Source organism: Arachis hypogaea, chromosome 14, assembly GCF_003086295.3.
Source record: "Arachis hypogaea cultivar Tifrunner chromosome 14, arahy.Tifrunner.gnm2.J5K5, whole genome shotgun sequence".
Taxonomy (NCBI): Eukaryota; Viridiplantae; Streptophyta; class Magnoliopsida; order Fabales; family Fabaceae; genus Arachis; species Arachis hypogaea.
In genome coordinates this window covers 129,249,481-129,271,944 of record NC_092049.1, presented here as the reverse complement: position 1 = coordinate 129,271,944, position 22,464 = coordinate 129,249,481, and the positions used below count along the sequence as shown (strand labels likewise).

At 31.7% G+C, this 22,464-nt stretch overlaps 1 protein-coding gene and 1 pseudogene across 1 annotated transcript; one reads left to right on the top strand and one right to left on the bottom strand.

The window, feature by feature from the left end:
* LOC112744120 (signal peptide peptidase-like 4) overlaps positions 1-22,464 on the bottom strand; it is a 32,669-nt pseudogene that overhangs the window by 8,038 nt on the left and 2,167 nt on the right.
* On the top strand, positions 17,350-22,267 carry LOC112744123 (SKP1-like protein 21). Its single transcript, XM_072215269.1, has 4 exons — positions 17,350-17,490; positions 17,600-17,760; positions 21,131-21,264; positions 21,938-22,267. Coding segments are annotated over exons 1-4 (438 nt in total). The 3' UTR covers positions 21,940-22,267.

Below are 22,464 nucleotides of genomic sequence, written 5' to 3'. Positions count from 1 at the left end.
TAGTAAATTAGTCATACTAAATTTACTAATCAAGGTTGGCGTCTAGCAACACTGCTCAACGATCCGATAGTATGAAGTAATATATTTTTACTAAGAACCTCAGAAGAACAAAGTATAATTCCTTCCATCTTTCCAGCTCTTGGTTAACCTTTAGAGTATGGTTTAATTGTCAAACTCTAACTTGTTACCATTATTATAATGAACTGTGAATGACATAAGAAACTCATTTCTTCATTCATTCAATCCCCTTGGCCAAGGTTTTATTCATCTCAGTCATTATAATCATAGAGCTCAAACTCTTTACCGAGAGTTGACGGATTCCTTATTGACTAATCATTAATTCTACAAGTATTTAAATCATACCCAATATCCATTCAACTAGCACCCTAGGGTATTAGGTGTCCGGAATCAAAGTATAATAAATACATTGTTAATTATTATGACAGTCGCAGGTCAAAGGAAACTCTATTACTATGTTCATCTTGAGAATATCCTATTGACAAATATATGGTAATTATAACCATTAGAAATTCTCAAAATGAGTCAGTTCAATGGTCATATCTCTATATGCACCATCTATATATATAATTTAATAAATGAGATCTATTAATCTTCATCCAATGAAGACCATTATATATTGATCTTTCCGGATTATTAATGTCCTTTTTAATAATCATATGACCAAGAACAATTTAGATTAAATTATAAAAGATTTATCTCTTAATATTATGATCACTATCACAATGATAAATCTCTAAATTTAATCAAGGACCTTATTATATTAACATTTTAATATAATAACAATAACAAATTATTTGACACATGATTGATTGGATTGTGGTCATACTACTTATTTCCAACAATCTCCCACTTGCACGAGAGCCAATCATGATTGATTGGATCTTGGGCATACTATTACTTCAATAATCTCCCACTTGCACTAGAGCCAATCAATCATGTGTATAATTTTCAATGTATATTTGTGTTTATCAAAACTCTTTTGACTTTAAACACCTTAACTCTTGAGCATATGTGCTTGACCTTTTGCAACATATGCCTATTGCATAATAAATATCACGTTTTCTCAAAACATGAAATCTCTCACTACAATAGTGCATAATTTTATTTTAAGGACAATCCTTATTGAACAAGATTATAAAAAAAAATCTAAGTAACCATTAGATCTATCTTTATAGAATTGTATCATTATACAAATAGGCTATTTTTTCAAAAAGTTAGTTTGACGATCAAACATTTTATACTTCTTCGAGAAAGTATATCCTCTATTGAGTGATAAACAATTCTAATAAAAGTAATTGTACCTCCACTCTTTCTTTAAGATGGAATCCCTTTTCTAAAAAAGAGTTTAACCTCTTATCACAGACACTTTGTCATAAGAAGAGTGATAAAAATAATCTCATTATTATTATTTTTTTTTAGGGTAACCAATAAATCTCATTTATTGGACTTAATATCAATTCTATTGTTGTGCAATATCTTAACACATATAAGACATCTCCAAATTCTAATGCTATTGAGATTTGGTTTATGTCCTTTTCCACATTTCATATGGGTAAAAAAAATTAATTTAGTAAAAAATCTGTTAATTTAGCAACATTTCTAAAACGTAGTCTAAATATTTAACCAACAGTAATTCACAGCTAAATCAAATTCCATGTTTCTTTAAACATGATGGAGTACATAGAGTACTAGTATTTGTGCGTTGAGAGAATCTCATTCTCTAGTCAATAGAATATCAATTAGATAATTAGAGATTTTATTTTAAGCTCTTATAATAAAAATACTCAATATCTTTATTATTGGTCAAACCAATCCTTAAGAGCAATTTTGATTCGCATCCTCAATACTCATATTGAATTTTTCTAAAAAGATCACAAACCTTAATCATATTAAGGAAAATTTTGTTTGTAACAAAATAAATCTCCAAAAATACTTGCAAGAACAAATCTCGCTAAAGCCATTTACCTAATGGCATTCCAACTTCTAAAATTGTTTAATTCAAAATATATTGCCCAATACTCCCACTAGTTTAAATAAAATATTTGATAGTCATACTATCTTACTTTGGGCACCATACATCTTCTCAAGATGTTCAATAATAAATAGTGGGGAGATGCCTTTGAAATTAGAACTTATGGTTGTCAAAACAACCCATGTAAAATAATATTACAAATATTTCAAAAGTTCTGACCATTTCAAAAATAATTTTATTGGAGGATATTATTTTAATAGAATTATCATCTCCATGATAACCTTTTCATACATGAGAACAATTCTCAAATGTCAAAATATTACTTTCAAGTATGCCATACAAAAATGAGCATATTTCAAAATTTAAAATATGAAAGTAAATCAAGAAATCTATATTTCTGGCAAAATTATTTAGAATTGTGAATGAGTACCTTGGTTGTCAAGTTGTTACTCATACCTATTCCAAATAAATATGATTAAATTGTATCACATACAATTATAATCCCAAATAATTATCTGGTTGTCAGACAATTATTTAACTGAATTATATTTTATACCCCTAGGTTGTCTAGGTTCAAGTATAAAATTAATTCTCCTTATACATCATCATATGCATAAATAAATTCTATCTGAGTACAAGTCTCCTGGTTGTCAGGTTGTTCCTTGTAAACAAGAGATAAATTTATTTTTGACAATATCCTAACTTTTAGGATTTATCTCAATTGTTAGAGAATTTCTATCAGTATTCATGGATTAAATTTTTATACTCCCAGGTTACCTAGGTAAAAATATAAAATTAAATCCTTAATACATCAAATGTATGTACTGATTATTATCTTGAAAATAAAACTCCTGGTTGTCAGGCCGCTCTTTATAATCAAGAAAATTAGAAAAACTAATTTCTAAAATTATTGTATTCAAAACACATCAATCAAATCAAAATTTGATTTTTCATGTACTAATATTTAGTCTTAAAAAATTTATCAAATCAAATTTGACCTTTATATATACACTTATATATATAAGAAGCAAATAAAAAATATCTTGCATCGTATTCCTTTTATTATGATCAAAATCATAATAAAGTTTAATACATAAATAAAATCAAACAAAATATTTGATTATAAATATAACTTTTATATTAAAAGAATGATAATTTAATCACAATTAAATAATTAAAATAAATTAACTATTAATTTATTAAAAAACCATCTCAATGAAAATAAATACATCACATGCTTAAAAAATAATTTGAATTAATCCTATTAATTCACAAACTTTAAGAAAATAGGAATAAAAATTTAAACACAAAAAAGCCAAAGCTCTGATACCACTGAAGGATTACTATGTGTTCATAACACACGCAGCGGAAGAAAATAAAGTAATCCTTAAAGATCTATTTTGTGCTTAAATTTTATTCCAATAATAAATATATAATAGATCAGATCTAAATACCTGAGTACGCTAGTAAAAATCTTTTTCTCCTTCGATGGTACGAAGGCGCTATGCGTATCCACACCGAGACCAACCTTTGCTGTCAACTCCTTGACCAATGGACATCTGATCTAAATTGAGAAACCTCTTGCAACTCTTTGCACGCCATAAAATTCTTCTCCAAGAATTAGGCTCACATACATTTATGTGCGTAGAGGTAAAGGAATAAAACCCTTGTGTTTTATTCTCTCTTCTTTCACATTCCTCTACTCTTGGCATACATATATATATAGTATGAGATTTGTTACTGATTTTAAATTTGATTCTCAATTCAAATTTAAATCATATCTTATTATTTTAAACTTGAATCTTTCAAATTTATGAATCATATCATAACTCAATTTGAAAACAGAATCAGTTAGGATCTCATCCAAATTTAGAAATAGAATAACTAATTATTCTCAAATCTCATTTAATATTCTCAATCATCATATTATTATTATATTCTTGGTGCTAGCAAAGAATATAATAATATTCCATTTGAATTAATATAATTATTTATTTGATCAAATCAAAATAATAATTAAATAATTCTACAGCAAAGATTAGAACACTCGTTAGTGTGTGACCCCATAGGTTCAATACTAAGCGGGTAGTAAATTAGTCATACTAAATTTACTAATCAAGGTTGGCGTCTAGCAACACTAGCAACACTCCTCAACGACCCGATAGTATGAAGTAATATATTTTTACTAAGAACCTCAGAAGAACAAAGTATAATTCCTTCCATCTTTCCAGCTCTTGGTTAACCTTTAGAGTATGGTTTAATTGTCAAACTCTAACTTGTTACCATTATTATAATGAACTGTGAATGACATAAGAAACTCATTTCTTCATTCATTCAATCCCCTTGGCCAAGGTTTTATTCATCTCAGTCATTATAATTATAGAACTCAAACTCTTTACCGAGAGTTGACGGATTCCTTATTGACTAATCATTAATTCTACAAGTATTTAAATCATACCCAATATCCATTCAACTAGCACCCTAGGGTATTAGGTGTCCGGAATCAAAGTATAATAAATACATTGTTAATTATTATGACAGTCGCAGGTCAAAGGAAACTCTATTACTATGTTCATCTTGAGAATATCCTATTGACAAATATACGGTAATTATAACTATTAGAAATTCTCAAAATGAGTCAGTTCAATGGTCATATCTCTATATGCACCATCTATATATATAATTTAATAAATGAGATCTATTAATCTTCATCTAATGAAGACCATTATATATATATTGATCTTTCCGGATTATTAATGTCCTTTTTAATAATCCTATGACCAAGAACAATTTAGATTAAATTATAAAAGATTTATCTCTCAATATTATGATCACTATCACAATGATAAATCTCTAAATTTAATCAAGGACCTTATTATATTAACATTTTAATATAATAACAATAACAAATTATTTGACACATGATTGATTGGATTGTGGTCATACTACTTATTTCTAACAATTATGTATCATTTTTGTTCCCAATATTTTTATCATATTTAAATCCTAACGTTTTAAAATCGTCTTAATTTTATCCTATCCTAAATTCTGTTAACAAATTTTTAATAACAAGATAACATTGAATCAATTTTAAAACATTAAAAGTTTAAATAAAATAATTTAAATGTTAAAAACAACTTTAAAATTTATCCCAAACCTTAAAGACAAAAATGATATTTTCCTATTTGTATATATTATCGTTAGAGTGGGATGTGATTTTTTTCCCTCTCTCATGGGAAAGAAAAGGGGAGTAAAATATTGTGAAAAATGCCGGTATTGTATCATTTTGGCCAATAGAAAAGGGACACGTTTCAGTTGAAATGTGCTACCTGATGCAGCGGATCAAAGTCAGAAATGCAAATGAAATGTACTGTACATTGTTAACAAAATCGGACCGGACTGACTGGTTCGATCGAAAAATCGGTGAATCAAATTCTAAACCGGTCCGAACCGATGATCTGACTGAATGAGACAATGAACCAGTGTGAACCGGTTAAACTCGAAATGAACCGGTCAAAATCGGTAAGACCGGTTCGACTGAACCGCTTGAGTCAAATTTTTTTCAAAATGTTGAACTTGGGATTCGAACCCCTTCATCAAGAAAAAACATGATACTCACAACCACCAGGCTGTTAAAGCTTGTTATCAATATGTATGCAAATTAATATATATATATATATCTTTCAGCGAATAATTTACTTCTATTTAATTTATTTTAATTTTAGTTATAAACTCATTCATTTTTAAATTAATTATATTTTTATTTAACAATAATTATAAATTTATTTATTTTTTTATAATTATATAATATCTATTAATATTATTTTTCAATAAATACTTGTAGTATATAATAGTATAATAAATATACACTAATTAATAAATTATTAAAATTTAAAAATAATAGTTATTTTAATATAAAAAAATAAAAATATTTATGATAGCGTAAAATTAACAAAATACTTATTGTTCCTGTTTTATATTGTTTTAAAATAGTTAGATATTTTTAAAATGTTAGTGAAAATATATATTTTTAATTTTAAATTTAAATTTTTGACTATATTTTATTTTTATTTATATAGGACCGGGTCAATCGGTTCAACTAGTACGGGCCATACGAAACCAGCCACATGGGATAAGTCGGTAGCCAGTAACATATGTACCCAGCAGCAAAAAAAAAATGGGTGTTGCCCCACGCGCTCCATTTTCACAAACATACGGTTAAAAAAGAAAACTAAAAATTCTTAAGCATGTTTGCACGATTCTTCTTCTTAAATAAACAAAAGAAAATAACTAATAAATTAATTTTTTTATTTATGCATATGTTCTATTTTTTTTAGAATAAATCACAATGAGTCCAATTAGTTTATTAATATACACATAAATTGCTTTGAATATGAGCAACTTGATATTTTAAAAATTTTTATAAATCACATCAAAGACAAGCAATTTAAAAATTGAATAAGAATCAATCTAAGTCAATTATATTTAAGGTGCGCACTATAATACAGATCTAAGTTTGGCACACAGCGCTGGGGCAGGAAATTGATGGCTTAACTAGTTGACTAGGCATAACTGCATAAGCAACGGAAAATCATTATTTTTGAACCCTTCGCTGGTTTTTTTTTTTTCTTTTTAACGCAAGGGAAGGGTTTTTTTTTTTTTCTTAACGCAAGGGAAGGGATACAAAGAAGGGGTTTGAAGTTTGAACCTGAATAGTGGAACAGGACTTTTCTTTTCTTTTTAATAGTGTAACCTAAAATTTAAAGAAAAATATTTGTTAATTATTCCAATTTTCAGGAGAAAAAAAACTAAAAAGTAGAAATAGATAAAACACTAACATTTGAACCAAAAAAGTATGTTAAATAAGGCTTGGTCTTGCGTATGATATATAATTTTGAATTTTTTTCTATCAAGATTTTTGTTTTTTCTTTTAAGTATTATACTTTTGTTTTAAAAAAAATTACTTTATTTTAAGCAAGTAACATATTTTAAAAAAAGTCATTCAAAAAGGTTTTATCAAAGAGAAAAATATGTTGTATTATTTTAATTTATTATTTAAAAAAATATGTTTAATATTATTTTAAAAATAAACATATTTAAAAAAATAGAAAAATAAATTTTATTGATATTTTTTAATAAAAATAAGCTTTTAAAAATATTTTTGAGTTTTGCGGATATATCTGATATCCGATCTGCAAATGTGTAGATCGGATCGGATCCAAGCTTAAAAACTGCGGATATTGGATCCGATCCGTTCCGATGATTTTAGTGCGGATCGAATCGCAATTTTGGCCATATCCGATCCGATCCGTGTTCACCGCTAATCTTCATAATAAATATTTAACTACTAATTCAGTGCTAAATCAATGAAATTATGTATTTAAATACCACTTAAAACATTGATTTTTGTATTTTTATTGTAGATATATATATTAATTTAATTAACTTTATTTTTTTACTATCATTATTTGCATCAATCCTTCTTTATTGTAAATTTTATTTAAGTTCTAAAAAAAAATTTGTGTCATGCGTATTTAATTAAATTAATTAGTTAATATAATTAAGTCATTATAATAAATTGTATTTGATGAATTAAAATAATTAAATTAAAAATATTTTTTAAAATATGTCATATCAATTCTATCATTAAGTGTAGAAATTTAATTTTTATATAATAAAATAAATAAATATAATAGATGAGTAATAGAGATAATAGATAATAGATTAAAAAAAATTAACAAAAAGATGACAAATTTTCTTTGGTGAATACATCCTCCTAACAATGTTTTCATGAACAAGCCCCGCTTTCTTTCTTTTTTGTCAGGGCTTTTCAGGCACAAGCGCGGCTCAACTGTAGAGCCGCTTTCTTTCTTTTTTGTCAGGGCTTTTCAGGCACAAATGAAAACCCAACGAAGCAAACAGAATTGTTTTTCATGCATCCACTAATAACGTGCTCTCATTCTTCTAACGGATCTTCCATGCGCTGCGCGGCTCAACTGTAGAGCCGCTTTCTTTCTTTTTTGTCAGGGCTTTTCAGGCACAAATGAAAACCCAACGAAGCAAACAGAATTGTTTTCCATGCATCCACTAATAACGTGCTCTCATTCTTCTAACGGATCTTCCATGCGCTGCGCGGCTCAACTGTAGAGCCATTTCCTTCTGCTTCGTCCTTTGTCTTTTTTGCTACGTGTCAATCTGAAGCTGCTTCTATTCTATCTCTATAAAAATACCTCTGTACCATATAAATCACCTATATTTAAACATGTAGATCGCAATATGTAGGGGTGTTCATGGATCGGATCCGATCCGCATATCCGCGGTATTTATCCGAATCCGATCCGAGAATTGCGGATATAGATCCGATCCGCAAGGCTTTCGGATCAGATCGGATTGGATCCGCACACTAATCGGATCGGATTGCGGATTTTGTGTTGGTATCCGCATATCCGCAAAAATAAAGAAATAAATAAATAAATATTATTTTTATGTTTTATTTAAACTAATAATTATTTATTATTTTAATTTATTATTTAAAAAAAGTATATTTAATATTATTTTAAGAGTAAACATATTTAAAAGAATAGAAAAAATGAACTTCATTGATATTTTTTTAATAAAAATAAGCTTTTAAAAACAATTTTGTGTTTTGCGGATATATCCGATATCCGATCCGATCCAATCCGCAAATGTGCGGATCGGATCCAACCTTAAAAAAACTGCGGATATTGGATCCGATCCGATCCAATGATTTTAGTGCGGATCGGATCGAAATTTTGGCCATATCCGATCCGATCCGATCTGCGTGCAGCCCTAGCAATATGTACTTTAATTTATGATCTAAGAACTAAACAAATAATTTGCCATTATGATTTGTGGTGTATAATTAAAAAATAGTTAAATTTTAAACTGGTCTCTAAACTTGTAATTAAATTTTAATTTTATTCTTCAACTTACAATTGTTTTAACTTTATCTTTAATGGTAATAATATTGATTCATGGAATGATGAGGTGGTTAGACGGAGGCCACACTAAACTGATAAAACGTCGCTGTTTTATTTTTGACGTCTAAATAGAATAGAAATGATATCGTTTAGGATATTTCGAGGGATTTTAATATGTTAGAGTATTATTTTATATCTCTCACGAAGTCTCTTCTTCTTCTCCTTATTTTCTTCAATAGCGCCATTTTAAAAGAAATTTTTTTGGTGTTTTTTTTGAAAGAAAATAACCACACTGGAATCATCTCATTTCTGTCCAGAGTGGTCTAAGGAGAAGCATTTTGATTGATAGAGATACTAAAATAAAATAAAAAACTAAATACACATTAACTACTCTATTTTTCTTGATCATAGATTTTTTCTTCATTTTTTTTTTGCATTGTTAAGTCAATATCCATTCATTTATCTTTTTTTTTGCATTTGTATTTTGTCGGTGAGTTTGTGTTAAGGTTTGCTTTTTGTGATGTTTTATTTTTTTTGTTTATTTTTGTTTGTTGTGATCATGATAACTATTTTGGGAATGTGCTGTAAATAAAAGTAGTTTTGTATTTAGTTTATTAGTTTTTATGGTAGGTTAGAGTTTAGGTTAATTGTACGTTCTTAGTTGATGGTGCCTCATCTTGCTTTTTTTTTTTTTTTTTTTTTTTGAAGATTATGATGTTAATGATCAATTTTTACTTACAGATGTCTTTTGATTACTATTGTGTATCACCATAGGAATCCTTTATGATGAGTGTGGATGGTGTCATTTCATACAATAAAGACCATACTTCAGAAATGCCTAGACTTGATCCAAATCTGTTAGATATGTTCTTTATCAGAGACTACTACAAACAGGTTGAATATGATAAAATGGAGCATTGTTGGTGGTTGACTCCTAACAGATCATTGGAGACTGGTTTAAGAGAACTCAATTCTGATACCGAGCTTCTGGAGATGTACTTCCATGCTAAAAAAAACAATGAATTGGTGCATGTGTACAATGAATGCATAAAATGACACATGCATTCCATATCAATGCTCTTTCTGGCCAGGCATTATGAAAAAAGTTAATCTATAAGACTGTGTTTGTTTACAGAGACAAAACACTGGAATAGAGAGACAGAGACACAAAATCGTGTTTGACAGAAGAGACATGGACAGAGACAATGTGTCCAGAGACACTGAATTAGTGTATTTTTGTGTCCATCCTGACAGAAAGGACACAGAGACACTAACAAGGGAAACAACTTATTTTTCATTTTTTCTTTCATTATTCTTGTTAATTTTTCATAATTAAATTTTTTATTGTTATATTTTTCATCTCAAATTTTTTGAATGAAAAAAAATGAGAATAAATTAGATTTTCATAATTTGTTCTAGTTTATCACCAAACAGAATACAAGAACACAAAACTTTGTGTGTCTGTCCATCAGTATCTTGTCCTATCCTATTCTCATGTCTTGTCCTATCCTTGTAAGATCCGGTTAATTAACGGCTAATTAACCCATAAATGAGAATTTATTCTAGAAAGCCAAAAATGTTATTTTTATGGCTAAATGTGATAGAGGAAATTGAGACGAGAATTTCGGTACCAATTTTATAGAAATCGGACCAAGATTGGACCGAACGGGCCAAACCGGGCCAACCGGACCCAAAGTGGGCCCTTGGCCCAACTAAACTAAACCAAAACCCTAGTTTTCAACACTCTCTCTCCTCACAACACACTCAAACACGCTGAAATTGAAGAGAGGGGAGGAAGAACACTCTCTCAAGTTCTTTCTCTCACTTGATCTTCAAACCACCATAACTTTAGAGCTCCGATTGCCGCTCCGTTTGCGGCCACGCGTTCACCGCGGAGAGCTCTACAAAACCCATACAATTAATCTTGAGGTAAGCCACGTTTTACTGTTCGAAATTCCAGCCCTTGATTTCGAGTTTCATGAGCAAAAATGTTGAGATTTTGGGTTCTTTGATGTTATAGGACCCAACTCTCTTGAAGGAGAAGGTTAATCTTGTCTCCTTGGACCTTGGGTGTGGTAAGATTCTCAACCCTAGTATAATTTGTTGTTCTATGATGTTTGGGTATTGAGATATTGTGTATGGGTATGATGATTGTGGCTTAGGTTGTGTATATGTGAATATTGGAGCTTGATTGGTGATTTTGGAAAGCTTGGAAGAGGGTTTTGTGTGATAAAATCTGTTCTTGGAGGTGTTGATACCTTGAGAGCTTGTGGACAAGTGGTTTGGAAGTGCTCCGGTTGAGCTTGGGGAATCGGCTAAGGTATGGTTTTAGTTTCCCGTATCTAATATGTAATGTGGTAGGAAATACTTAGGCTAGAGGCCCTAAGATAGGCATTGAATTGTTGGTGTTGTTGAATGGTTGAAATATATGATGTGTTCATATATGTGATTATGAATATTGATGCCTTGATTGTGTGAAATATGAGAAATGCATGTTGTGATATATGCTTGATGGATGATTGAGGTTGAATTGATGGGTGGTACCATGTTGATGGTGAGTATGATGTTGATTATGTATAATGATGGTTAATTGGAAATGGTATTATTGGAAATTGGGATGAGGAAGGATGTATGACATGATATTGTGTTTGTCCTTTAGCCATTTGATTGAGAAGTGTTAAAATGGTTGGATGTGGTTTTGGAAACCTTGGTAAAGTGTCAATGTGTGAGTTGAGGATGGCTTGTTGTTGATTTTGGTACATTTTGAATGATTTCAAAGAGAAGGGTTGAAATTGGCATGTTTGATTGATTTTGAAAAGAGTTGAAAGTGGCTTGTTTTGAAAATGGCACCTTGTGGTTTTGTATGAAAACATGGTTTTTGGGCATACTTTGACGGGACATAACTTGGACTACGGATCTCTGATTTGTGCCAAATCTGTTTAGAAATGAAATTGGATCCGGGATGTCCATGCCGTTCGAAGAACGGGTGAAAAACGATTTAAAATGAGGAAGTTATGTCCGTCGGAAGATTGGGGTTTGAATATGTAAATTCTACAGCTTTTAACTTAGAAAATTTTTAGCAGAATGACCCCTCGCGCGTAGGCGCACTTGGTGCGTACGCGCCGTTCTTCGAGAAAGCGCCATCCACGCGTGCGCGTACGCGTGGACCTGTTTTCATCCCAAAGTTGATTTTTGAGTTTTAAAAGCCAAATTTCATACTTCTAAGCCTCCGATCTCACCACTTATGTCTTAAATCATTATGATATGCCTAGCATGAGAAAAAGGGCTAGTGAATGTGGTAACTTGCGAGTGAAGCAAGGGAAAAATGAATGATCATTGAGGATCAAAGATGATTATGTGAGATGCGGAGAATGGCGGTGGAAGTGCTTGTTGTGCCATGGGCCGAAGGGCCGTAATTGTTAATGAATTGGCTGGTTATGGATTTAACCGTGAGCCGGATGGCTAGATTATTGCCGTGTTACGGCGGAGCCATGTTTATGGCCAAGTATAAATGCATATATGATGTTGATTGAATTGTGAAGGTTTGCACTTCCACCATTGGAGATGAGGGTTTCCCTGGGTAGTAGCAATGGCTAGCCACCATGTGCTCCAGGTTGAGACTCGAAGCTCTTTTGACCCTATGTCGTAAGTGTGGCCGGGCACTGTGAAAGGCCCGGATGAGCTCGCCCCCATAAATATTCACCAGTGATGGTGATGGATAAATATTCACCAGTGAGGGTGATGGATATGGATCATGATTATGATCAAGTTTATGATGAGTATAACTCGAGTTGGGGATGCACGACAGAGGGACAGTCCAATGGCTAGCTACCAGGACTTGTCGGGTTGGCTCTATAACCGACAGATGATATCATCAGCCACTAGGGACAGGCATGCATCATAAGCATACTACATGAATTGTTTGAGATTGCCTATTTGACTGCATATTACTTGCTATTTGTCTAAATGTCTTAATTGTTCTTATTTGTAAATCTCTTGTCTGATATAACTGTGTTTGCTATATTATACTCCTGCTGGTGGTTGGGAGGTCTGAAGGAATTGGAAAGGGAAGTATTAGTTAGACTGAAGAATCTTTAGTCAGTTGCCACTTACGGTTTAGCTTGTTTATAAGCTTTGATATTATCTGGAGGAAGTTCTAGGATTGCCTTCGGCTTTCCTCTATTATTATGTATTATATATGTGGAAGCTGTTACCGTGCTGGGGACCTCTGGTTCTCACCCATGCGGATTTTGTGGTTTTCAGATGCAGGACGCGAGGCTTCTCGTTGAGGCATGCTGGAGACTTCTGGATTAGCGAAGATCCTTTGTTCTCGGGACTCTATTTTGGGATATATATTTTGTTTAGATACTTTTATCTCCATTAAATAATACAAACTGTGATGACTCCTTCTAGAGGGGGATTTTGGAGATTAGATTTCTGTATTTGTGTCCCTTTGGATTTTCCTTGGGGTTTTCCTTATTTTATTATATGTATATATTGCTATGCTCGAACCGGTTACCTTCGCAGCCGGATTTTGAGTCTTGATATTCCTGTTTTTGATACTCTTTATATATATGATCTTGTGTTAGCTTATCCTTGCTCGTTGTGTTAGTGATCGGAGTGTTGCGCTTTTGAGTTGCGGTTTTTGTTTACCCCTTTTTTTCCACAAGGCTCCTAGTTATAATCAATCATTCATACTACTATACGTACTAAATTTTTGTTTTAGAGGTCGTAATACCTTGCCATCTCTGAATTATGACTTAAGCATAAGTCTCTGTATGGTAGGGTGTTACAATCCTGTTCTCAGAAACAAACGCATCCTAATAGACCGCAAACACCCAAGTATAAGAAGATTCCAGGAGAACCAAAGAAGAAACGAAAGAAAATTGTTGATGAAGGTCCTGCGGGAGACAAGAAGCAGAACACCACCAAGATGAAGAGGACATGTAAAGAAAATTCTTGCCACCATTATAATATTAAAAAAGTCACAACAAGAGGAACTGCCTCTAGATAAGGTTGAAGATGAGGTTGTAGCTGTTGCAGCAACTGCTATTGATGTTGCATCTGATGAAACTGTTACAAGTACTGAGAATCAAATTTCAAGTGCTGCAAATAAAGTCTAAGATGAAAGCAATGCTATTGAGATTAAATTTGATATGAGCCAACATGTTATGTTAGAAAATAAACTTTCAACAGGTATTAAATATGGTTTTCTTTTAAAATTCCTTTGTATTTCTCTTTCCATCCATTTGAATATTTTGCTATAACTGTTAAAAGGGTAAAATAATTGCTGTGCACTTTTAGGTAAGGCCATCAAAACTTACCCCTAAATGAAGCAACGTCGTACCAAAATTATTTCACTACTAACAACTGTACTAGTTTTAATTACTCCACCAGCCATCACTGTTCTAGTTTCAAGTACTTCACTAGTCACCGTTGCTCTAGTTTAATTTCAAGTACTTAACTACTACCGATTGTTCCAGTTTCAAGTACTCCATTAGCAACAAGTGCTCTTATTAATCCAATAGTTGGTGTATTTGTAGCTACAACTTTAAAACTGAGCAGTTTCATGTGATTTGTACCAATTCCGAAATTCAAGCCACTAAAAAGTTCCAAGAATTGAACTAATGCATCGAGATATTTTGGTGGTGACATTTTGGTTTTAAACATTTACCTTTAGAGCTATTAAGTTCCATGTCTATGTTAGAGTGTATGTGTTATGTTTCTTATTTAAATACTCTATCTGTGACATATTTTTTTATGGTGTCTAGTTTGACACACGAAAGTTTAAAAATATTTTATATAGTGTGAATGTTATTAGTAAATATTTTCGTTTTATTACTGTTCTTTAGCTTCATTTTTAAATTATAAGATAGCAACAACAATGACAAAATAGAACATTAATAATTTCTATTCATCTGTTTATAAAGTACAACCATCATATTTAGACTTTTCTATTATACAATATCTAAATTGAACTTCACCATTTTCATGCTACGCAGACAACTGTCTCAATTACTAACATAATAACTAACAACAAACAGAATGCCACTTTTAGAGCCCTAACTTCAGATTTTAAGCTTCCAATCTTTCTAATGAATTTTATTATCCATTCCTTTATTTCAAATCCAGGATCAGCTCTATCAATTATTTTTTCTTCATGCTGAACTTTGTCAGCCCACAAAAAAAAATCACACCACCTCTTGCTAACACTCTGCAACCACATTTCATGGCCATGGAGAAGAAATGTTATATATTGAAAGAGCAACGAAATTAGCTACATACATTAACAAAAACCACTGGTTGACCTCTCTGAATTTGCATCTGTCCTTGACCATTTGAGGACGGATCGGCTGCCACACCCACACCTCTCTGGAAGCCGTTCGTAAATGTTTTTGGTGGTTCTCCTCTCACAGCTTCTCTCAGAGCGTCAGTTGTTGGAGCTACCAACAATGCTGTTGCCTCCACCCATTATCACCTTTTCAAAACACGCCTAACAACGACAGAAAAGAAGAAGGATAGTGACTTCTAATGGTAGACGCAACTTTTTGGAGTTCAAATTGGGATTAGAGCTATAAACTACTATAAGAACTAAATTGAGTTAAATAGTTATAATAATTTTGTAATATAGTTATGGATTATCCCGCGTAACCTCTGTCCAACTACGACATCATTCTGTTCACGAATATTAGTCAGAATATACCTCAAAGACGATCAAAAGTCAATATTGTTAAGACCAAAAATAAAGTTGAGGCAATTACAAATTAAAAAATAAGATTAAACCTCGACTACAAATTTAGTTCAAGAACCAATTTGAGATTTAACTCATCGAATAATTCATAAGTTATTATGATTTAAATTCTAAAGAAGAAACAACATAGATCCACTGTGATTCGTATTATATTTTTTCATAATAATTAGAATATAACTATAATTAAAAAGGTATATTTAAAATGAGTATTTAAGTTTCAAATTATTGCATACACAAGGTTTTTATGTATATACACATTAAAAATTATTTTTTAAATATAATAAATTAATTATATTACGTATATATTAAAAATAATCATCAAATAAAATATTCATATAAAAAAAATATTAAAATATAAAATATGTATAAAAATTAATTAAATAATAAATATTTATATATAAATACATGTATAATAAAAAAATACGATACTTTGCTCTTTTTTTTTTAAAGGAATTTAGCATTCTTCATGTTAAGGTATTATTGTCAAAATAGACCATTTAAAATAGAATAAAAGTAAGAATTTAAGCATTCAAACATAAATCATAATAAAATTTAAAAGTAATAATACAAGTGGTGATCCACCATGTTTGAGTGATTAATTTTTGGGTTAATTATTCTATTAATTTTTATAATTTTATCAAATTTATAATTAGATTTTTATATATGTTTTTTCAATTGATTTTTTATACACTTTTTAGTTTTATAATTAGGTTATTTCTAATATAAAAAATATTAAAATTAATTGAATATTTTTTTTGTAAATTAAAAGTATTTATAATTAAAAATCTAATTAAATTTTTAATTGTATATTTTTTAGAAAAAATATTTTGTTAATTTTAATTTTTTGACAAAATAAAAAAATATAGAAATCTAATTAAAAATTTAATATAATTATAAAGACTAATAGAATAATTAAACCTTAACTTTTTTTTAAATATATCCATGAATATCATATGTTTGATATCTACTAAAATCTAAAACTATTTTATATTATCAATAAATTACATTAAAAATTTTGAATAACCTTTACATAATAAAATTGAAAATAACTATAACAACTAATAATAAATAAATTATACCGTGAAAATTTTATTCCATAAAAGTATTCAAACTAAAGCATGTTTACATCATTTTTCTATCTATTTTGATTTCTCCCTTTTCAATGGAAAATGAGTCAAATGACTAGTGCAAGTGGAGGTTGGACCACAAAACCGTACAACAGCGTGATGTATCTTTGAATCGATAAAATAGTGTACGACTTGTTCCTTTTTTATTTGGGGCCACTCTGGAAATAATTAAAAGATAAATTTAGATATTGTTACTTTTGTTATGTATAAAAAGGACTTAAGACTTAAGAGTTAAACACGGAGATATTTCGTATTCACTAGGAGACAAACAATAATATTTTAGGATCATGTTATGTAGGCATAGAAAGATGGCACACAAATTGGTTATTTATATGTGAATACAGAATAATTTATATAATTATATTTATAATAAAATATAGCAATAATTGAGTTTTTGTGTTGATAAAATATTTAGCTATTTTACAGATCCAAAGGAGATGAAAAATTCTATTTTCATAGTGAGAAATTTTGTTACAGATTTTGAAAATTTTGATTATTTTAAATTAATAAAAAATGTATCAAAATTTTCTCTTTAAAATGACAAAAATTTTCATAGTGAGAAATTTTGTTACAGATCCAAAGGAGATGAAAAATTCTAAGAATAAAAAGAAAAACCGAAGAAGAAAAGAGCAACAGACGAGCTCTTCTTTGAAAGAAGCTTCTGAACTGAACAATAAGGTAGTCATAATATCTAATATCAAATTTGGCTTCAAGTTAAATTTGAAAAAACAAGTTCAGTTATTTACTATATATGTTCCAAGTGTTTATTGCTTTTTACTTCTAATAGGAGATAAATGGTCATAATATCAGACCCCAAACTGATGGAGCTAATGGAGTTTCCGAGGCCTCTCAGTCTAATACAGAAGACAGCACTTTTGTTCCTAGAGAGTTTGATGATGGAGATATAGATGAGGAGATCGATCCTGCATTACAAGAAAAACTTGACAGGTGGGGCTAGACTATATTCTAAGTGCAGTGTTTACACTTCATGCTAAAATTTGAAGTTGTATTTTTCTTTTTGTGGATGACATTCATTATCTTTAGCATAGTTGCAGTGGCAGATCACTTGCACTATTATCTTTATTCTATCATATGGAGAGGACATAGCATCAGAATGATTGATGAGCTCTTTCTTTCAACAAATTGTATTTCTTGAATCATGTATTGCTGGTTGCATGTGAAATGACGTGCTCACATTCGTGTATATATGAGAGAGAGGGCAATGTGACAATATCCAAATTGATTTCATTGTGTTTGGGATTGGCAAGTGACAAATGTTTATTTTATATTTGTTCCTATGTTGGAGAATTTTTAGTAATCTTTGTATCCCTAGCAATCTAGCAATAGGTTTTTCTTGATCTTGTATGTTTAAAATGTTTCAATAAATAATGCAACTTGTTTTAATCTGTGTGTGCATGCCTGCTATTGAAGAACGTAATGGAACAAAAAAGAAATATGAAAGGGTGGGAAAGTGACAACAAAAACAATAAGAAATCTCTAAGTTTCAGAGTGAAAATGATGATTGATTACTTATGATTGTGAACTTGTGTTATGATTATGTCAATAATTAACTTCAGAAACAAGATGTAACTCCATAACTAACTACCTAACAAGTTTATTTAATGCTTTCTATTTTTGCTCCCTGAACTGATTAAAACTGTGTCAGAGTAACATAAACCTAATTAAGCTGACTCAACTCATCTTACACACACTAACAAAGTTCTAATCTAACAATATTACTTTTTGTATTCTGGTACTTTGCAAAATTTGTCTAGGTACATTATGGTAAAATTATTGGTTTTTTGGCCAAAATTTGTTTTTCATTGAGTATTTAATAATATTATTATGATCATTGAATTTACCCATTTGATATTTTAGTTTCCATAGAAGGAGAGCCTCGGAACAACGATTGAGTTGTCTCCATGTGACCTCAAGGTCACGGGTTCAAGCCGTGGAATCAGCCACTGATATAATTATTAGGTTAGGCTGCCTAGATTACGCCCTTTGGATGCAGCCCATTCCTAGATCCTAGGTTATCGCGGGATACTTGTTCATCTGGCTGTCCTATACTTTAGTTTCCATAATTGACCAAGCTTATTTCACACACACAGAGTTTAACAAAGTAGCAATATGTAAGGGGTATGATGTAGGAATAGAGAAGAATTAATCAATTCGAAGAAATTTAGAGAGAATTAAGAGGGAGAGAGATAATTCCATAAAAAGAATTCCAGAAAAGGAACTATATTCATTACTCAATTCATGATTTTCTATTATATTTCTGCAATATCTATTTATAGTAAATCATTACTAATGAAACTATCCTAATTGGGCCTTGGCCTATATTTTACTCATTACATTACATTTTTCTTAACGACAACCTTGCCCTCAAGGTTGTTGAAAAAAAAATTTAAAAACCTTAATTACAATTAATCTTAAAGTAACATTTTTTTTCCTATTCCTATTCTACTGTCTAAAATAAAAAATTACCTCCAAGATCCCACTGTTTAAAAAAAAACTAGGCCCTCCCTCTTTTTAAAATATTTTTTGGTTGGCCTAAATCTATTTGTTGATGTGAATTGGACTCTTGTTGAGGTAAATTGGGCTTGGCACATTGGGGAAAGGCCCAACACTTGAGGAAGGAACAGCTCCTCATGCTCTGCTTTCTCATTCTCGTTGCTGCACTTGAGAAGAGAGGGCACCATCCCAAAACAGCCACCACTCATCTCTTGATCAGTCTGCATCTCCGCCGTCTGCTTTGCCTGGGTAGGCTCCTGTGCTGCTGCTTGGTCCATCGCCACCCATGGAGACAACACCTCGTCCCGCTTCTTCTCTGTGCTCCATCTATGCTCGCGATCCCATGGAAAAACCGCCACCGTGAGTGGTGGTGGCTTGGCCACGATTGAGGGAACACAACGGAACAGAACGCCTCTTCTAACCTTCACGAGCTTTCCCTTCGCGGAGGCGCCGCATGCCCTAAACCCTAAATTACCACCGCGTCGTTCGTCTTCCGCGGTCTTGGTTCTGGTGCGGGCTTTCTTGCAGCTGCTCCGCCTCTGACCACAGCGTCCGTAAACCTGCAAGGTGGCTTTGGTGTCGGTTCCCGATCCAATAGATCTGTGTCATCCACCTTCCCCTTCGAGACGGCGCCGTCCTCGGCGCCACTGCTGGCCATGCTTAGCCTGCCACGCTGCTCCGAGCGGTTCTGTCGACGTGGACGTCATCGTCCTCCGCAACGGGTGCTGTTTCCCACCACGTACGATCGCTGGCGTTCAGAGGTCGCGGTCCAGCATTCAGGGAGGTCGTTTCTTGAATCTGAAGCTCCCTTTGCAGATCTGGAACTGCTGTTGTTGATGCTGAAAACTGTTGATGAGGTATTGAATCAGATAGTTGAATTCTTGAGGATGTAATATCTGTATCCGCAGTCTGTAATTTCGCATGATCTTGAGTTTCGATTGATGATTCTGCTTTTGAATTTCTGATTTCGTGTTCTGTCGATGGTTTTTCTGTGGTGTCTACGATGGAATTCTGGATTTGAATTTTTGCTTGAAACGCTGATTCTGGACTTTGATACAGTGATTGATAGGAAATTTTTGTTGATGAACTTTTCTGGATCTGGTGCTGAGCTGATAATTTTGGCTTTGAAATTTCTGAAAATGGATTGCTCCAGCGTTCTTCATAATACTTTGCCAAATAAAAAGCATCACGAATAGTTTTAGGATCATCAAAGATAATTTCTCTATGGATATAAGTTTCCAATCCATTGAGAAATGTCTTCAATATTTCAGCATCATTCAAATTTACTCTTTGAACATAACACAAAAAGGCAGTAAAATATTCAGCTACACTTCCAATTTGCTCCATTGGAGGTGAGATCGCCAAACCACCATGAAAATGGAAAAATGGTGGTTAATGAAAGCACCAATGTAAGGGGTATAATGTAGGAATAGAGAAGAATTAATCAATCAGAGGGAATTTAGAGAGAATTAAGAGGGAGAGAGATAATTCCATAAAAAGAATTCCAGAAAAGGAACTATATTCATTACTCAATTCGTGATTTTCTATTATATTTCTGCAATATCTATTTATAGTAAATCAATTACTAATGAAACTATCCTAATTGGGCCTTGGCCTATATTTTACTCATTACACAATAATCATGAAATTCTTGTTAAACTCCTTCTGTGTTGTCCTTCCCTGCCACTTTGGATAAAAGAAGGCATGGGTTTGATATGAAGAAATGTCTGCATGATGTTCATATTGATGTACTCTTGTGATTTGATATGCCAAAATCTTATTTGCTCAATACCCTTTGATGCAGGGAAGTGGAAGATTTCGCCCGCATATTAAATTCTGACTGGCCAGAGAGGATGCAGGAACTGTTGTCATTGGGGCAAGAAAGAAAAGCAATGCCTTTTACATCCAATGAAAACAGTTTTTTAAGACGAAATGCTTGTATGTTCATCGCTGAGTTTGTTTTAGTGACGTTGTTTACCATTTATATGCTTGTTAGTAGAACTTTTTAAATCATTTTTAAAAAACAAATAATAAAATGTTTTCTCCTTTTTATGTCCTTTTAAAATCATTCTAGTTTGCTTTTGCTCCTACATTTTGGTCAGCTAGAGCCAAAGTTGTCAAATATCCGCTATCTTCGCGCAATAGCGCTATTGCGTGGCAGAAATTTAACAAAACACAATGAGCCGCAATCCGCTATTGATGACCTTGCCTAGAGCCGATTTCCGCTTTCTTTAGCTGCTAAAACTTGTTTTCTCTTGCTTAATATTTAATATATGTTAAGCTTGTTGCATGTGCTATATATGAGAAGCTGAGTGAAAATTGCATCTTTCCATGTGTATCATCTTTTAGAACCATGATATGGGGCATTATTGCCAGAGAGATTTCTTTCCTTACCCTTTTGAATTGGCATGATGAATTTGGTAACTGACTTGTTTATTGTTTCCCTGAATAACTCTCTAGTTTATTCAGTGTGTAGTTAATACACCACTTTGCCATGATTATTGCTTTCTGTTTTCTGATATAACATGCTATAAAAATAATAGTATTTAATGTCATTTCATCCACTTATGTCTTTTGATTCACTACACTAATTAAAAATTTATCTATGCAGAGGACTTGACCTCATGATACTGTCACACAAACAAGAAGGAATCAGCGGAAAATGGTTCCTTACAAGCCCCCACACAAATGGCCTGTGGCTTGAACAATTTTGAGAGGTGCTGACAAGCCTTAGGAAAGTGCTGCATGTCAGTTATTTATTTGTTTTTCTAATTCACTGTTCAATTTTATTCATTATTGGTCCTTGGCCCCTGGCACAATTTGATGCTGGAGGCTGCCTCTTGTGCCAATAGAAAATAAATAGTAGGATGGGCTTGTATGTAATAATGTTGTATCTTTGTGCATTGATTGCTTGAGTTTTGAAAGAAGTTTCTTACTCTAATCCATTTCTGTGTTGACAAATTGTTAAAAATTGGGTTGTGATCATATATTCATTTTTGTACTCCTAATGTGACTCTCAGACTCTGTAGTTATTGGAGTAATTTTTTTCTTCACATAAGTAATGATATAAAACTCATTCCATATAAGATGAGATTGAAGAGAAGAGTGCAATTCATGGGTCTAGATTGATCATTTGGA

Coding starts and splice junctions, on each gene's coding strand:
- LOC112744123 (XM_072215269.1), top strand. CDS start 17,350: ATGACAAAAATTTTCATAGTGAGAAATTTTGTTACAGATCCAAAGGAG. Junction 17,491..17,599: donor CTTCTGAACTGAACAATAAG/GTAGTCATAATA, acceptor TACTTCTAATAG/GAGATAAATGGTCATAATAT. Junction 17,761..21,130: donor TTACAAGAAAAACTTGACAG/GTGGGGCTAGAC, acceptor CCTTTGATGCAG/GGAAGTGGAAGATTTCGCCC.